The sequence below is a fragment of the Hemicordylus capensis genome, chromosome 5, assembly GCF_027244095.1.
Source record: "Hemicordylus capensis ecotype Gifberg chromosome 5, rHemCap1.1.pri, whole genome shotgun sequence".
Classification (NCBI taxonomy): domain Eukaryota; kingdom Metazoa; phylum Chordata; class Lepidosauria; order Squamata; family Cordylidae; genus Hemicordylus; species Hemicordylus capensis.
Window position 1 is genome coordinate 15,626,902 of NC_069661.1, and position 18,575 is coordinate 15,645,476.

The 18,575-nt window shown below is 46.5% G+C and overlaps 1 protein-coding gene and 1 long non-coding RNA gene across 5 annotated transcripts in view; one reads left to right on the forward strand and one right to left on the reverse strand.

Annotated features, from left to right (window-relative positions):
• Positions 1-13,115, forward strand: part of FRAS1 (Fraser extracellular matrix complex subunit 1) — a 383,137-nt gene extending 370,022 nt beyond the window's left edge. For all 4 annotated transcript variants that reach the window (XM_053252057.1, XM_053252060.1, XM_053252061.1 and 1 more), the window contains 4 exons: positions 1,641-1,807; positions 2,678-2,883; positions 3,919-4,065; positions 6,214-13,115. In XM_053252057.1, the coding sequence (XP_053108032.1) occupies positions 1,641-1,807; positions 2,678-2,883; positions 3,919-4,065; positions 6,214-6,810 (1,117 nt within the window). In that variant the 3' untranslated portion in view covers positions 6,811-13,115. The remainder of the gene's footprint in view (positions 1-1,640; positions 1,808-2,677; positions 2,884-3,918; positions 4,066-6,213) is intronic.
• On the reverse strand, positions 265-6,242 carry LOC128326025 (uncharacterized). The gene is made up of 3 exons (XR_008307806.1): positions 6,109-6,242; positions 3,885-4,074; positions 265-481 (listed from the first exon to the last, which is right to left on the reverse strand). It is a non-coding gene; the product is annotated as an uncharacterized LOC128326025 (long non-coding RNA).
• Positions 13,116-18,575: the final 5,460 nt, after the last annotated feature.

The following is an 18,575-nucleotide window of genomic DNA, read 5'->3' on the forward strand; positions in this document are numbered from 1 at the left end:
CTTCACACACAATCACACCCTCCCACCATCACAATGGCAGAAATTTTGCTGGGATATTATAAACCATGAAGGATAACTTTAAAAGACGGAAGGTGATTTTTGGGACCTCCCTGGCAGCTTTATTTTATAGCTGAACTGCTTTCCTTATGTGGCTATTGCATATTTTGTGTCTTAAGGTAACAACAAATTGCCAATCTTAAAAAACACACCAAAAAAACCACTTGGTTTGTTCATTCATTCAAAGAACTGATGAGAACAGGCTAATTGTTTAAAAGCATTAAAAAAATCTCACTCCTTCTGTCAAGACGTCTTCACAGTATGGCTCCTGAGACATACAATGTTCTTTTCCCTGCTTGAAGAGGAAATATTGGCACAACCTTACTGTCAGTTGTACTGTCGTGTAGCTCAGATGAGATGAAGCTGGTGACAATATCCCTGCAAATGTCTCTGGCAGTGCACGATGGCTCATGAATACCCTGCACTGTAGAGGGTGAAAGCAAGCTTAAAACTGCGATCTTAAGATCACAGTTGCCCCTTTGTGCTACGCTTCAAAAAGCACAGAGGCCACTTTGGATTCTTCCCAAAGGCATAGCAGGTGCTTGACACCATTGGTACCAGCAGTCAGATTAAAAGGGTTGAAAGGCAAGCAGAGAAATTGGTCCCAGTTTGGAATCTTGGCAGCGAATCTTCCTAGACCCCTTTGGCCGAATAGTAATGCTGTTGGCTGTTCTTTCTTTATCAGTGGGTGGGCAATCCAGGAAGAACTGGGGTTCTCAGCCTTGGGTCCTCAGATGTTGTTGGACTATGATTCCCATCATCCCCAGGCACAGTGGTAAAAGGCCATTGTGGCTGGAGATGATGGGAGTAGGGATATGCATGAACTGGTTCGGCGGTCCTTTTACAGACCACCGAACCGCGTCGGAAGGTCCAGTGTTTGGCCGAATCGTTAACGGGGGTGTGTGTGTGTTACCATTTAAGGAGCAGGGAGGGTGCTCACTCCCCCCACCCACCACATTTTCCCTGCCGATGCTGTGATGAAAATCGCTGTTGCGGGGTGGCAGCGTACCTCCTTGCCGCCTTGGTCAGCGTCGTCCTGGAAGTGGCCGGTGCGCATGTGCATGTTGTGCATGTGTACATGCATCGGCCACTTCTGGGAGGACGCTGACCGGGGTGGCAAGGAGGTACGCTGCCACCCCGCAACAGTGATTTTCATCACAGCGCCGGTGGGGAAAACGTAGAGGGCGGGGGGGGAGTAAGGGCACCCTCCCCACTCCTTAAAGGTAACCCCCACCACCACCAAACTGGCCCGGACCCGGTTCATGCACATCCCTAGATGGGAGTTGTAGTCCAACAGCATCTTGGAACTCAAGGTTTGGAACCCCAGGCCCAGCCCAAGGCCATAAGCGAAGGTGCATTTTTTTTCAACATCCCCCTGTAGGAATGATGGTGCTACCCACATCACAAGGCACCATAAAAATCAGGTTAACTCGCCAGGTTAAGAAAGGCTACTGCAAGGGTTGGAATGGGGGCTCAGACTGATTTGGGGGCGAGGGGAGACAGGCTGTTTGCCTGCCACTCTGTCCTTATTTGGAACTGTTTAATGGGCCTTCTCTTCTTGCTCCTTTTTCTTCCCCATTTAGGTTTTTGATCCCAATTGCGTTTCAACAAACTAACCGGCCAGTTCCGGTGGTGTATTCCCTGAACACGGAGTTCCAACTCTGCAATAATGAGAAAGTGTTTCTGATGGACCCAACCCTATCAGAAATGTCGATGGCAGAGATGGATTACAAGGGAGCTTTTTCAAAGGGTATGATTTGTACGATTTGGGGTGCTGGTATCTAAAAGCACTTTCTGTTATCTAACTGAACTGTAAAAAGCACAGGGCAGGGTGATATGAATGCGCTACATTAATTCTATTATGACTTGCAGCCTAATTCAAGGGTTCCCAACCATTGGTCACCCAATGTTCTTGGACTTCCCCCGCCCAAACCCTGACACACACACACCCCGCTTTGCTAATATAAACCATCTTTTGATTTTGTAACTGCTGGTTTCTGTTCAGTGTGTCTAATCCTAATACTCCCCATGGCTTAGCTGTTTGGGGCACATTGCTAAAAAAAGAGGGTAGCACTGGAGCTAGCCATCCAACCCTGTCAGGAGGGCTATTACATAGGGATTCCCTACCATGGGTCCTCATATGTTATTGAACTACAACTCCCATCAGCCAAAGGCCATTGTGGCTGAGGATGATTGGATTTGTAGTCATAGGAACATAGGATGCTGCTTATACCAGGTCAGACCATAGGTCAATCTAGCTCAGTATTGTCTACACAGACTGGCAGCAGCTTTTCCAAGGTTGCAGGCAGGAGTCTCTCTTGGCCCTACCTTGGAGATGCCAGGGAGGGAACTTGGAACCTTTTGCATGGAAGCATGCAGGCGCTGTTCCCAGAGCGGCCCCATCCCTTAATCACATATCTTACTGTGTTCACATGTAGTCTCCCATTCAAGTGCAAACCAGGATAGACCCTGCTTAGCAAAGGGGACAAGTCGTGTTGGCCACCACAAGACCAGCTTTCCAGATTCATGGCTGAGTGGGGATATGAACCCGAGTCTCCCCAACCCTAGTCCAACTGCTCCATCACACCTGACTCTTGTCAGTGTTTCCTTTTCTCTGCAGGTCAGATCCTTTATGGCCGGGTGATGTGGAATCCCGAGCAGAACCTCAACTCAGCCTACAAACTGCAGCTGGAAAAAGTGTATCTCTGTACCGGGAAGGATGGCTACGTGCCCTTCTTTGACCCAACTGGCACCATCTATAACGAGGGACCTCAGTATGGATGCATCCAGCCTAGCAAGCACTTAAAGCACAGATTTCTGCTGCTGGTACGAGAAACTGGATTGTGCATGGATATGGTGGGAGGAGAGCTGGTCTTGTGGTAGCAAGCATGACTTATCCCCTTAGCTAAGCAGGGTCTGCCCTGGTTGCATATGAATGGGAGACCAGAAGTTGAGCACTGTAAGATATTCCCCTCAAGGGATGGAGCCGCTCTGGGAAGAGCATAAGGTTTCAAGTTCCCTCCCTGGCTTCTCCAAGATAGGGCTGAGAGAGACTCCTGCCTGCAACCTTGGAGAAGCTGCTGCCAGTCTGTGAAGCCAATACTGAGCTAGATAGACCAATGTTCTGACTCAGTATATGGCAGCTTATTATGTTCCTATCACTGCCAAGAACCCGGTTTGGAGGGTGGAGAAATTTAGTCTGGAATAAAATCCATGGCTGAATTTGGGATAATTACCTAACGCAGGGGTTCCCAGTTTATTGTGGCTGGGGATGATGGGAGTTGTAGTTCAGCAGCACCTGGAGGGCCACAGGTTGGGAACCCCTAACCTAATGTCTTCGACCTGGATCCAGAAGTCCAGTCTTTGACCTAATGTCACTCTACAGGTCAAACCAGACATACGTCACCTATGCTGACTTTCTCCCCATTTCATTAAAACAGCAGCCATTGTGGGGAGGGCACTCTGGATTGGAATTATTATGGCACACAGGAAGGGGGCATTTAATCCTCTTGCAGCTGGTGCTTATAGCAGCTTTGAGGGCTGGAAGCCTTTTTTGTAGAGATTACAACACAAGAAGAAAGGGTTAAACACCCTAGTCTCCTCACATGTGTCCCCAGTTCCAATGGCTACAAGGCAAAAGCCCTGCAAGCACCTATGATTGGTGCAGTATCCCTTGTGGCTTGACCCTTAATACCTAGGCTCTCTCTCTCCCCTGCGGCCAACTTTTTTTCTTCAGGAAGCCGCATTTGGACAACTTTCTGTTTCTGGTTTAACTAGAAAGGTTGCCTTGAATCTCCATTGCCTTAAAGCAGAGGGTACCCATTCACCTTGTCATCACCTGCTGCTTTCTTCCAACTGCAGGACCGGAATCAACCAGAAGTGACCGACAAATATTTCCACGATGTTCCGTTTGATGCCTGCTTTGCCTCCGAGATGCCCGATTTCCACCCAGTCAGCAGCATGCCTGGAGTGGATGGCTTCATCATGAAAGTAGATGCACTCTACAAGGTGTGTGACCTAAACGTTATAGCCAGAACCAACAATGTTGTTTAGGTTCTGCCAGCTGATTCTTCAATGGTACCATAAAATGTAGGCTCCTCTTCCTTTTGGATAAATAGTATGACCCAGGGTTTCTTAACCCTGGGCCCCCGGATGTTGTTGGACTACAACTCCCAACATCCTCAGCCACAAAGGCTATGTCTGGGGATGATGGGAGTTGTAGTTCAACAATGTCTGGGAGCCCAAGGTTAAGAAACCCTGGTATAACCTATATTTAACCCATATTTTTAAGGGGGGATCATCTTAAATTCAGGGTCATCTTCTATTCAGAATAATAATAATAATAATAATTATTATTATTATTATTATTATTATTATTATTTTTATTATTTTTATTAATTTTATTATTATTATTAAAACTTTTATACCGCCCTTCCAAAAGGCTCAGGGCGGTTTACATTAAAACACCATTAAAATCAGTTAATAATTAAAACAAAAATTTTAAAGCATAAAAACAATGATTAACAATTAAAAAATCATAAAACAACAATTAAATAATCAGAACAATTTAAAAACAAGTTTTAAAAAACTGAGAAAGCCTGGTTGAAGAGATGTGTTTTCAGGTGTTTTTTGAAAAGTGCCAGAGATGGGGAGGATCGTATCTCAGCAGGGAGCGCATTCCACAATCTCGGGGCAGCAGCCGAGAAGGCCCGTCTCTGTGTAGTCACCAAACGAGTTGGCGGCAACTGGAGACGGACCTCCTCAAGAGACCTCAATGGGCGGTGCGGCTCATAGCGAAGAAGACGCTCTCTTAAATACCCAGGGCCTAAGCCGTTTAGGGCTTTGTAAGTTATAACTAGCACTTTGTATTTTGCCCAGAAACCTATTGGCAGCAAGTGTAGCTCCATCAACAGAAGAGTAATGCGGTCTCTCCAAGATGACCCAGAGACCAACCTGGCTGCCACATTCTGAACCAACTGAAGTTTCTGGACTATGTACAAAGGCAGCCCCACGTAGAGCGCATTACAGAAGTCCAGTCTGGAGGTTACCAACAAATGTACCACTGTTTTGAGGTCATTGATCTCGAGAAACGGGTGCAGCTGGCGTATCAGCCGGAGCTGATAGAAAGCACCCCTGGCCACCGCCTCAACCTAAGAAACCAAGGAAAGAAGTTGATCCAGAAGTACTCCGAGACTGTGAACCTGTTCCTTTTGGGGAAGTGTGACCCCGTCTAGAACAGGCAGATCAAAATCGTCTCTAGAGTTCCGACCCTGCACAATAAGTACCTCATCTGGATTCAGCTTCAGTTTATTCTCCCTCATCCAGCCCATTACTGCTTCCAGGCAGGCATTTAGAGAGGATATGCCAACTCCTGAAGAAGTTGACATGGAGAAGTAGATCTGGGTGTCATCAGCATACTGGTAACACCCAGCTCAAAATCCCCTGATGATCTCTCCCAGCGGTTTCATGTAGATGTTAAAAAGCATTGGAGAGAGTATGGAGCCTTGAGGGACACCATACTTAAGCTCAGATTTTGAAAAGCAACCATCTCCAATCGACACCATCTGGAATCTGTCTGAGAGGTAGTAGCGGAACCACTATAAAACAGTGCCTCCCACCCCCAACACCCTCAGACGTTCCAGAAGGATACTATGGTCAATAGTATCAAAAGCCACCGAGAGACCCTAGAGGACCAACAGAGTCACACTTCCTCTGTCAATTCCCAATTGGAGATCATCCATCAGGCCAACCAAGGCAGTCTCCACCCCATAGCCCGCCCAAAAACCAGTTTGAAATGGGTCTAGATAATCAGTTTCCTCCAAGACTGCCTGGAGCTGAGAGGCCACCACCTTCTCAATTACCTTGCCCAGCCATGGGTGGTTGGAAGCAGGCCTATAATTGCTCAACTCTGAGGGATCTAACGCAGGCTTCTTTAGAAGAGGTCTAATAATTGCCTCCTTAAGACAAGGAGGCATCCTGCCCTCCCTATATAATAAATACAGTAATTATTGTGTGAACTGCCCTACTGTCTCAGGAAAACATCCCACTTACCTTGTCCAAGGTGAGTTTTTCTTTCTGTTTACACAGTGGACACTTTCCATTCAAATTTGCCACCCATCCCAAGGGACATCATGGCGCTTCTTTCTTTTTGAACAGGTGGAAGCCGGCCACCAGTGGTATCTTCAAGTGATCTACATCATTGGGCCCGAGACCATCGCAGGCCCCCGGGTGCCACGTTCCCTTGTCCACCAGCTGAAACGCAGCCGCCGGGATCTCGTGGACCACAAGGGTGGTCTGGTCCTGGACGACTCCTTGATCTACGACAACGAAGGTGATCAAGTCAAGAATGGCACAAACATGAAGTCTCTCAACCTTGAGCGGCAAGAGGCAGTTGCTGCCGCCTCTCTGTCGCAAACGGGGGCGTCCATTGGCAGCGCCTTTGCGGCCACCATGCTCCTGTTGCTTGTCGTCTTGGTCGTTTGCTTTGTGACCAGGAAATGTCGGAAACACAGGAAAAAGAAAAAGGCTGCCAAAGGCACCCTGGAGGAATATCCTCTCAATACCAAAGTAGAGGCAGCCAAGAAAAACACAGAGAGGGTGGAAAAGAATGTCAACAGACAGTACTGCACAGTGAAGAACCTGAACATCCTATGTGAAAACGAAGGTGCCTACAAGGTCCAAGGGGCAAAGGTCAAGCAAGTGAACTTGGAGGTGAAAGTTCACAACAATTTACATGATGGAACAGAAGTTTAATGGTGTGCACTTCTTTTTTTGGTAACATCTTTTTATAAATTGTAAAAAGGAAAAAAAAGTATATAAATGTGTTTTTTTAAAAAAGAAAAACCTTCCTGGTATTTTTATAACTATCTTGCGGGAAAAGGGAAGAATTGTACCTTTTTTTTCCTTTTTGCTTGCTTGAGTGGTGAACAAGCAACCTGTCCTCGCACGCTTCTACTCCACAACAGAGCTACCTCACTGAAAGGAGAACCGTGTGAGACTCCCAAGGCAGGAAATGCTGAGTTGCATCTCTTGGATTGCCTTCACAAGAGCATTCCAGCTGCCCGGCCGCCAGGGCTCTCAAATCTCCTCAGTTCTCAGTTCGTTGTATTCCCTCTGAAGAAGGGGTTGATTAAAAAAAAAAAAAAACAACCACCCCAAAGGGTGTCACATGCTAATGAGGCTTCATTGGAGGTGGAAGAAGCACAGGAGCCATAGGTGGGAAAGCAAGCATTGTCCTAGGACATCTCCATCACTGCATCATCTCCACATCTAATGGCCGCTGGTGTATTAGTTGTGTTGGAATATCTGTAGCAGGGATGGCCAACCAGCTGTTGCTGGAATACTACTCCCACCACCAAAAGCCACAGTTTATTGTAGCTAGGGATGATGGGAGTTGTAGTCCAACGACAGCTGGGGAGCCTCACGTTGGCCATCCCTGAGCTACAGTTCTTCCAGCTCTTGGATGGAAGTGAAGTATGTTGCAATATAGCTGGGGAGCCTCACGTTGGCCATCCCTGAGCTACAGTTCTTCCAGCTCTTGGATGGAAGTGAAGTATGTTGCAATATAGATGGAATCAATAAGCATCCGTTCACACATGATGTTAGCACCCATGCAGAAGTCTTGAATGCTTGCAGCACCTCTTCCAAACCGTGCTCACATGGAAGTGGAGTTTGTGTGAACTGGCAAGTCCATATATGTACTATGTATGCAGTTACTGAGAATAACCGCACTGGCTCCAAAAGGTGCCGTCCCCATCTCTGATATCTTGGTGGCCACATACACACATCACCCTCACAGAGGTACTGGTTCACATAAATATTGTTTCCATGTGGGCACACCCAAACCTGGAGGCCAGTAATGGCCCCAAACACTCCCAAGACAATCAATTGAGGGTCACCCTGATATGGGAAGCCCAAAAGATCCTGAGGTGGAGTAGTTACTGTTGTCACCCAGAGCACATCTCCTTCTGGAAACTGAACAGAGCTCCTGTATCCTTGGGTATTTCATAGAATCCCCTAGAACTTCAGAATTGGAAGGGACCCGGGAGATCTTCTGGTCCAGCCCTGCTCAGAGCAGGAAGCTGCCACAACATCCCTGACAGATGGCCTCCCAACCTGTTCTTGAAACCTTCCAATGAAGGAAAGTAAGCTACAGTGTGAGGCAGATTGTTCCACTGTCAGACAGCTCTTACAGTTAGGAAATTCCTCCTAAAGTCTAGCTTGAATCTGCTTCCTTATAATTTCAACCATTAATTCTAGCCCTGCCAACAAGAGCAGCCAAGAACAAGTCCACTCATGGACCAATGGTCTGACTCCGTATGTGGCAGCTTCCTAGGTTCCTATGGCAGCCCTTCATATAGCTGGAGGTGGCTATTATATCTCCCTTTCGTTTTCTCTGCTCCAGACTAAAGATACCCAGCTTCTTCAGCCATCCCTTAAGGACTTGATTTCCAGACTCCCCACCATCTTCCTTATTCTCCTCTGAGCCTGTTCCAGTTTACCAGTGACCTTAAAATGCAGTGCTCAGACCTGCACACAGTTTTTCAAATGAGGTCTGGCCATTTGTGACAAAAGATGACCAAAAAAGAAGGTCTGATGTCTAACTGGACTACCTAAAAAGCTGGACACTGCCCTGGCAGCCATTGGATCTTAGAGAGCATCTCTTTCAGAGGCCCTTGGAATGCCCACCCTGGCTTCCAAACCCACCTCCCCCATAAGACAGTCAAGTGTAAACAACAGATAAGAAACAGCCTGGTTGGTTGTGGGAAATGGTTGTCATAGATTACCCTTCAAATGCAAACTTGTAATCAATGGAAGCTAAGGAGGTAATTATCTTTATCAGTTGATTGCTATCTCAACTGACTGTGAACTGTCCCAATGAGACATTCATTCTTGTCCCTATAAGGAGTTCTATGTTCTTTTGAAGAATCTGCCATAATGGTTGAAGAGGAGCGAAGTCACAATCATCCTTTTCCCCAAATGCCAATTTAGAATAGATTTTTAGAAAATTCTTGCTGAGGATTTCTTTATAAAACTGCTGTTTGTTTGGAGGCAAGAACCTTCTGTGCCAAAATAACTGCTCTGTTTATAATATAATGGTATCTGAGGCTTATACTGTCAGCTTAATTTAGACCAGGGATGCACAGCTTTGGCCTTTCAGGTGTGTTGGACTACAATGCTCATCACCCCAAGCCACAGTGGCCAGTAGCTGGGTACTATTGAAGTTGTAGTCCATAACAGAATAAAGAAGATCAGGGGTATCATATATAAACAAATAATATTTATTATTTACAAATTTGTTGCTTATCTATCTTGATAGAAAATTACGGAATATGCTTCAAAATGCTTTGAAAAATAAAATCTGATAATCTGGTTTACAAAAGCATAGTTTAAAACAACTAGCAACAATGGAATTGATTAGAAAGTCCCAAACTGTAGAATTCTTCATCTGTAGATCCTTATTTCTCTTCATAGGAAAAGCCAGACACATTTCAACTTCAAGTCTTCATCAGTGGCTTCCTAAATTTTCATACATAGATGTGAAGGATCCAATTATCAGACTATCCTTAGTCCAAAATCTGCAGGGAGGCCAGATTTGGGCAGCCCTGATTTAGACTCAAGTCTGCAAACTATAAAGGGTTCAATCCGCAGCAGTGTTTGCATGCGCAGCTGGTACATTTAGGTCACGATCTACAATGTCGCACCATGTTAGCTCAGACACTTTGGGCCAGTTCACATGACCATGCTGTATGTACTGGGGGTTAACTTTTCCCCAGTGGATTTGGATACCCCAAACTTCTGCTGTGATGGTGTCTTGAGACTTTTCAGATTGTGACTCATAGACTCAAGCTTGTGACTCATAGTCCAGGGGTTCTCAACCTTAGGTCCCCAGAAGTTGCTGGACTACAACTCCCATCATATGCAGCCACTATGGCTGGGGTTGATGGAAGCTGTAGTCCAACAACTTCTGGGGACCCAAAGCTGAAAACCGTTATCATTGTCCAAGCCTTATCAGGATGTGATGAGCCACAATTTGGGGTATGTCAAAATATCCACAAAGTTGGTTTAACTTGGGGGGAAAGTCAACTCCTGTTGACTTCAGAATCAAAAACGGTTGTGTGAATCAGCTCCTGCTTCAGAATAAGGTCTAGGTCCCATCTGAAGGACATCCTCACACATGTTAAGAAGCCGCTCCCATGCTGCTTGTGGGCATGTGGAAATATTGTTAAGGTAGACTAGAAAATGGAAGATAACTTTTATAGCTGCTCCCCTCCTACACACAAGGAATTCTTATGTGGATTTAATGAAAGTTTTATTCAGCAACAACTCCCTTTTCTTCTTCTGCACCCCTTTCCCTTCTGACTCCTCCCCTACACTCTCTACAGGATCCCCCTTAGGACAAATGTCAAAACAAACTGCAAAAGATGACCTGATAGGATACAAGAACCATTTTTATTTAAAAAAAATGGAAAGTTGCCTTGAGAGCATGTGAATTAATGCCCTCATTCAAATGAATTGGATTAATGATGGGAGCTTCCCCCCCGAGTCATTTAATGATGAGAATTCCCCCCCACCCACCCCGTGCATTGAAGCTTTAGTGCCTGTAACAGATCACTGAATTTGGATAACTGGGTTCTACTGTTAGTGCCTACTTAATAAGCCTTGGGTCACAATGTGAAACATGCCAACTAGGAAATGAGTCCTATGGATAACAAGGGGCTTAATTCTGAGTATCTAGGCATAGCACGAAGCCGTACATGTCCAAGAAGAGGGATCTCAATAGAAACGAACACATATTTGTGGATATTGAAACCAGACTCATCTGATCACAGAAATTTGGGGCATAAATCCGCTATTTATAATGTGTCTGAGCTTCTTACTGATTTTTACCTGCTACAAATTTGTAATGACAAAGTCATCATGGTGACTGAATTTCAGACAACTATGAAGCTTACAGAGGAGGGTGCGATCCTTCACTTTGCTTGGGTTGCCACTTTACAAAATCTGTGGGTGCACACTCGAAAGTGTCATATACTTGCAACTGTTACTTATTGTTTGATTCACATGATCATTTTTTGTTGGCTTTGATTGATATCAGCTGGTGAGCACGGTCAGTGTTGGGTTTCCATCAGTGTCCATTTATTCCCACTTTCCATGTACTGCCTTTCATGCACCTTCAGCGGACTTCAGTGACACACTGAAGAAGTGTTGCGAATGCTTTGTGCTCAAATTATGCCTCAGTGTGCCCTGGATTGAAGACTTGTTTAGAGCTGGATCTTTGTTTGGGGTGTTTACATGAAGGAGTCAGTCTAGTACAGGAGTTCTCAAACTTCGGTCCCCAGCAGTGTTCCCTCTAATGGGGATTCCCAGATGTTGTTGACTGTAACTCCCAGAACCCCCAAGCAAAAGCCATTGCAGCTGGGGATTCTGGGAGTTGTGGCCCAGCAACATCTGGGGACCCAAGCCTGAGAACTCCTGGTCTCGTGAAAAAGACCACGTGTGTTGAGCTCAGTACATAAATGGGCCGTGCACTTTGGATCTGAAGCTGCTGTGCCAGCAGAGGCATGCTTAGGGTGGCGGAGAAGGTCTAGCAAAGTGTCAGAAGCCAGTGATACAAATATGACAAATATTTATTTACCGCTTCTCAACCAAAGTTCCCAAAGCGGTTTACTTAGCTATAGATAAATAAATAAAATGGCTCCCTCTCCCCCAAAGGGTTCACAGTCTTAAAAAGAAACATGAGATAGACACCGGCAACATCCACTGGAGGGATGCTGTGCTGGGGCTGGATAGGGCCGGTTGCTCTCCCCCTGCCAAATGTCAGAGAATCACCACTTTTAAAAGGTGCCTCTTTGCTCAGTTAGCCGGGGACCGCTCCAATGTGTACACAGAGCTCTTCCTGGTGCAGGATGTTCCCATTGAACTCAGTGAAGGGACAACTTCATAGTCTCATGGCACAGTGCCCTTCAGTGAAGCAGGAACATAGGAAGTTGCCTTCTACTGAGTCAGACCATGGGTCCATCTAGCGCAGTATTGTCTGCACGGACTGGCAGCAGCTCTCCACGATTTTCAGCCAGGGGTCTTTCCAGTCCTACCTAGAGATGCTAGGGTTTGAATAATCTGGGCCGCTCTGAATGCAACGCGGATGCTCTACCACTGAGCAATGGCCCCATCTTCACCACCACTCCCCACCCCAGTGAATGAAGATAGATGGTGGAGATCCGTGCACACATTGCAGCTTCTGTTTCAACAGCACAGTGCCAAATCTGGATCCGTGAGAACCACCATAGTGCAGTCAGCTTGGATTAGGGAGGTCTGGGTTCTAATCCTTGCTCAGCCCCTAAGCTCATTGGATGATCTTGGGCACTCACCCTCCCTAGGCCTAACCTACCTCACAGGGTTGTTGTGAGGATATGATGGGATAGCCCTAAGGCCTGGCACACTGAGCTTCTTGGCAAACTTCTTGGCATGCCACAAACTATGTTGTAGAGGCATCAATCTGGCACTGCAGGCAGACACATGCATGGAGAAATAGAGCAGTGGCGTGCCAGTCAACGGACTCTGTGTTTGGGATTGGTATAATCAAGGAAATGCTATGGGAAATCTAGCTCAGTGGCACAAGGCATGGTGCACACTGATGATGCCATAAGTAGTAATAATAATAATTAATAATAACAACAGAAATGGCTATAGAAACAAGAGACAAAGAGCACACTTTCTCCTAAGCTGTATAACTGCTGGTACATGCTGTATGATGCATATTTCTGTTCAATACAGATGCTGGCACTGAGACAGGCAGGCACAGAGCACTGCCCTTCCAGTCTGCAGATGTTTGTTCCAGCATTTTGCCATGCACTGGCCAGTCCAAGAAAGTGTTTCCGGTTGCTCTGAGTAAATCTCATTTGGTGCTGTCAACCTGTTTTCTTGAATCTCACTATCTCTGTGTTTTGAAACATGCATCCATTTGTTGTGGAATGAATGGTTTTTATTTCCATAAAGCCCCCCCCCCCGTTGTTGTTTTTTGCTAATAAATAACATTTGGTTACTTTTTAACTTCAGTTGCCTTGCCATCTGAATCCGTTGCACAGCTCTATCCAATTGCGCCAGGCCTCCGGAGAAACAAATGCTGATGTCGGTGCAAAGACGGGCACAGAGGTGGTCTCAGATCAGTGGCAGGCCCTTGGCCACTGCCCAGGGATGCCAGCCTTGCACATACCCTTTGACATGTCATAGGTAAAAAGAGCAGCACTCTGGAATACTCGAAACGCCCCTGTTCTCACACCGAGGCTCACTCACCAGCCAGGGCGGTCCTTCCATGAGGCAAGGTGAGGCGGCTGCCTCCGGTGGCAGATTAGTGAGGCAGAGTGACAAGATGCCCCCACACGGCCATTGGAGCAGCAATTCAGGATCAATCTGACCCTTGCAAAGCTCACAAGGAGCACAAAGGGAGAAGAGGAAGCTGCTGGCAACTAGTGTTCCCTCTAACAGGGATTCCCAGATGTTGTTGTCTACAACTCCCATAATCCCCAGCCAAAGGCCATCGCAACTGGGCATGCTGGGAGTTGTAGTGAACTACATCTGGGAATCCCTGTTAGAGGGAACACGGCTGGCAACCTTCCTTCTTCACGCCACCCTGCATCACTTCCAAAGCTTGCAAGAGTCACTTTTGAAAGGGGGCTGGCCCCCACCAGGTGCATGGGGCAAGGCTGCATTTGATGCCTTACCTTAGACAGTGCATTCTTGGGCCATCCCTGCCACCAGAGTGTTCACCCCACTAACTCCAGGACACATGGCTAAAAGGTCTTCTCTACCTCCCACACCTTGCTTTCATTTCTTTTTATAAAGGCCACTCTGCACTAGCTTCTGTTCCAGGCTGTTTCAGTATGCCAGCTAGTACCATTTTCATTTTTACCAACATTTAGGCCTCGACAATGGAATGTTTCACAGACCTCCTAAAGGGTTCTAGAGCAGCTGCATCCAGCAAGTATCTGCAGAGGCATTAGAACATACACAAGAACAGCCCTGCTGGATCAGGCCCAAGGCCCATCTCGTCCAGAATCCTTTTTCACACAGTGGCCCACCAGATGCCTCTGAGAATCCCACAGGCAAGAGGTGAGGGCATGCCCTCTCTCCTGCTGTTGCTCTTCTGCAACTGGTATTGAGAGGCATCATGCCTCTGAGGCTGGAGGTGGCATTTATGAGGGTGGTAGAGGAAGGAAAGCCAACATGCATTTATGCCCACTAACAAAATAAAAGATCCCCTGAATCAGGGACAAAAAAATAGGCGATTTGCACCAGAAAACATGCACTATCCTTGGTATACAGAAACAGCTGGAGCACATATCTTTTTAAAACATGGGATATAGTCGTATCTGGCCATCTAACAACCTGGATGGCTTTAAGTGGGGTTTGGATAACTTCATGGAGAAGAGGTCTACCAATGGCTACTAGTTGGAGGGCTATAGGCCACCTCTAGCCTCCAAGGCAGGATGCCTCTGAGTACCAGTTGCAGGGGAGTCACAGCAGGAGAGAGGGCACACCCTCAACTCCTGTCTGTGGCTTCCAGCGGCATCTGGTGGGCCACTGTGTGAAATAGGATGCTGGACTGGATGGGCCTTGAGCCTGATCCAGCAGGGTTGTTCTTATGTTCTTATCTACTTTAGGAGATCATGTCATTTATCAGATGATTTTGTCCCATGAAGCTTTATGCTAGAATAAATGTGTTCATCTTTAAGGTGCCCCAGGATTCTTTGTGGCTTTTTGCCGTAACAGAATAACCCAGTTCCCCTTTGGAACATAGGAAGTTGCCTTAGAGTCAGACCACTGGTCCAGCTAGCTCAGTATTGTTCACTCTAACAGGCAATGGGTTAGGGTTTCAGATAGACTTTTTCAATCCTGGAGATGCCAAGGATTAAACCTGAGACCACCTGCTTCTTAAGTAGATGTTCATGGAGTCACAGCCTCCTCCCCATAATCCATTAGAACTGATCATATTTTACACAACCCGTTCATCTAGTGGGTCCCTCCAGTTACGTCTCTCCCAGTGAATACACAGAGATTCTAATCTGTTTCCTTGTTCATTTTTTCCATTTGCTGCCCTTCACCACAAGCAGGTTTCCATGAAAGGTATAAAACCAGGCAATGAAATACAGTAACCAAACAATACAAGCAGAGACCATAGCACCAGTCATTAAAAATGAACCCAACCATCAGGAAACAAATTAACATTCATGAGATGCTGGAATGACTCTTCAAATACAAAAAGAAGTCTCTGGTGTGGGAAAGACTGGAGTTGCCACCAGGCGAGGTTCTCTGAGGAAGGCATAGCAAATACAGGGCACCATGACCGAAGTTGCCATCTGGCCTGTCAGCACCCACTTAGCCTCAGATAGTGATGGGACTTGAAAGAAGATCATGGCCAGGTTGGGTGACAGATGGGAGCCATCCTTCCGGGAACCAGGTCTCATGCCATTTCAGACTGTATGGGTAACAACCAGCACTTTGAATTGTAGGGCACTTTGGCAAGAAAGAAACTTTGCCCAGCAACCTTAGCAGTCATGGGATAAGAGGAAAGGTTCATGTGTGGATTGGTAAATGGTTGGAGGGCTTGAATCAGAGGGTAGGAATAAATGGACAGTTCTCTAAATAGAGGGAAGTGAGAAGTGGGGTCCCCCAAGAGACTTATACTGGGACCAGTGCTCTTGTTCATAAATGTTCATAAATTAGGAGGAGAGTTGGTCTTGTGGTAGCAAGCATGACTTGTCCCCCTAGCTAAGCAGGGTCTGCCCTGGTTGCATATGAATGGGAGACTAGAAGTGTGAGCACTGTGAGATATTCTCATCTCTTCAGGGGATGGAGCCGCTCTGGGAAGAGCATCTAGGTTCAAAGTTCCCTCTCTGGCGTCTCCAAGATAGGGCTGAGAAAGATTCCTGCCTGCAACCTTGGAGAAGCCGCTGCCAGTCTGTGAAGACAATACTGAGCTAGATAGACCAATGGTCTGACTCAGTATATGGCAGCTTCCTATGTTCCTAAATGATCTAAAAGTTGGGTAAGTAGTGAAGTGGCCAGATCTGCAGATGATACTAAACTATTTCGGGCAGGGTTTCTTAACTTTGGGCCCTCAGATGTTGTCGGACTACAACTCCCGTCATCCTCAACCACAAAGGCCATGTCTGGGGGACTGTAAAGTGATGTATATTGGGGCAAAAAACCCCAACTTCACATATATACTGATGGGCTCCAAGCTGTCAGTGACTAACCAGGAGACAGATCTTGGGGTCACAGTGGACAGCTTGTTGAAAGTGTCAACTCAGTGTGCAGCAGCTGAGAAAAAGGCAAAAGGAAAAATTCCACACTAGGCATAATTAGAAAGGGGATTGGAAATCCCCTGAATTAGGTCCGGGTTACCTGAGAGAGCACCCTTCTCTACAAGATCCCCAGTGCTCATCATGATAATCAGGAGGGATCCGTCTTTGGGTGCCACCAACTCATCTGTTGGCAACCTGGAATTGGGCCTTCTCAGTTGTTGCATCTGGGTTGTGCAACGTACAACCCGTATATTCCTATGGATATAAGAGGATTATCTTCCTTAGAGGCCTTCAGGAGAGCCTTAAGACCCATCTTTTTAGCCAGGCTTTTAATGATGCCTAGTTTTAATTTTAATGTGGTTTAATTTTTATTTTATTTTAATTGTTTTATTACGTGTATTAGGTTTCAATGTAAACTACCCAGATCCACTTTAGGAAGGGTGGTATATAAATTGAACAAATAAAATGAAATAGAAATTCTGATATTATGATGCCTTTTTACAAATCTGTGGTGCAGCCACATTTGGAGTATTGCATGCTGTTCTAGTCACCGTATCTGAAGGAGCACATTGTGAAACTGGAAAAGGTGCAGAAGAGGGCAACCAAGATGATCAGGGGCCTGGAGTACCTTCCTTATGAGGCAAGGCTACAGCATCTGGGGCTTTTTAGTTTGGAAAAGAGGCAACGACGGGGGGACATGATAGAGGTGTGTATAAAATTATGCATGGAGTAGAGACAGTGGACAGAGAGAAAATTTTCTCCCTCTCTCTCAGCACTAGAACCAGGGGACATCCCATGAAAATGAAGGTCAGGAAATTTAGGACCAAAGGAAGTACTTTTTCACACAACACATAATTAATCTATGGAATTCTCTGCCTCAGGATATAGTGATGGCCACCTGCTTGGATGGCTTCAAAACGGCTTAGACAAATTCATGGATGACAGGTCTATCAATGGCTACCAGTCTGGTGGCTATAGGCCACCTCCAGCCTCAGAGGCCAGAGGCCTTTAAATACCAGTTGCAGGGGAGCAACTTCAGGAGAGATGCTTACATCCTGCCTGAGGGCTCCCCAAAGGCATCTTGTGGGCCATTGTGAGAAACAGGATGCTGGACTAGATGGGCTTTGGGCCTGATCCATGGTCTTACGGGGCATAGCTAGGGGAGTGGGGGCCTGTGTTTAGCCTTCTCCCCAGTGGCCCATCAGAGTGAGGAAGATAATGAAGAAAATAGGGAGGGGTGTCGCTGGGGCCCCTCAGGAGCTGGGGTCACCGGGTTCTTTGAACCCATCCACTCAATTGTAGCTACACCTCCCCTGGTTCTAACCAGCCCAATGTTAATTCCATGTTAATGTCAAACTGCAGCACCAGAGGTCCAAGCAATGCTACAGTTTATTTCGCAAACTATTAAGCCAAAGTTTCCCAACCTTGGGTCCCCAGATGATGTTGGACTACAACTCCCATTCTCCACAGCCACACTGGCTCATGGGGCAATGGGAGTTGTAGTCCAACATCACCCAAGGTGGAGAATCCTGTTAAGCTTTTTCTTGCAGAGCAGATGCTACCAACTTAATGGTATCAAGTTTTAGTCAGATGATTTTAATTCATTTTTATGATTGTTTCATTGCATTTTTGTGTGTTTTCTTTTATTCTACAATGCTTTGAGCATTCATCTGGAAAAGTGGTATCTGGAAAACCACATAACAAAACCAACTTCTTGAGCTAGCTTCTTTAATTAACCTTTTTCTGTACCAGTTCTAGGATCTCTCTCCACCTTGGTGGGGAGTTCACGTGTATGTATGTACACGGAATGTACACGTGTTCAGTCTTGTTTCATAAGTACAGTGCTTTGTTTTTAAGAGCATAAGAAATATGCATGATTACCTGCAAAATGTGATCATCTTGGGGGGGAGGGGGGCAAAGCGCTCCAGTATGTTGAACGGCGACACGAGAGGCAAAAAGGCATCGGATCCATCCAGTTTCCTTGGGCAGGAGGAAGCGGCGAGAGAGCGGGAAGCTTCACCTGTTGAGCGCCTGCCCGCCTCCTTGCAACTCTTATGACACAGACGCACCGCTGGCGGCGGGAAGATGAAGCTTCATCCACACGGAGCCCGCCCGGCGGCTCTTCCAAGCAAGCTCTGAGGGGCGGAGAGAGTGAACGAGGAAGCCTAGCGTGCACGGGGCCAGCGGGCGCCGCGCTCCTCCTCCGGGGCC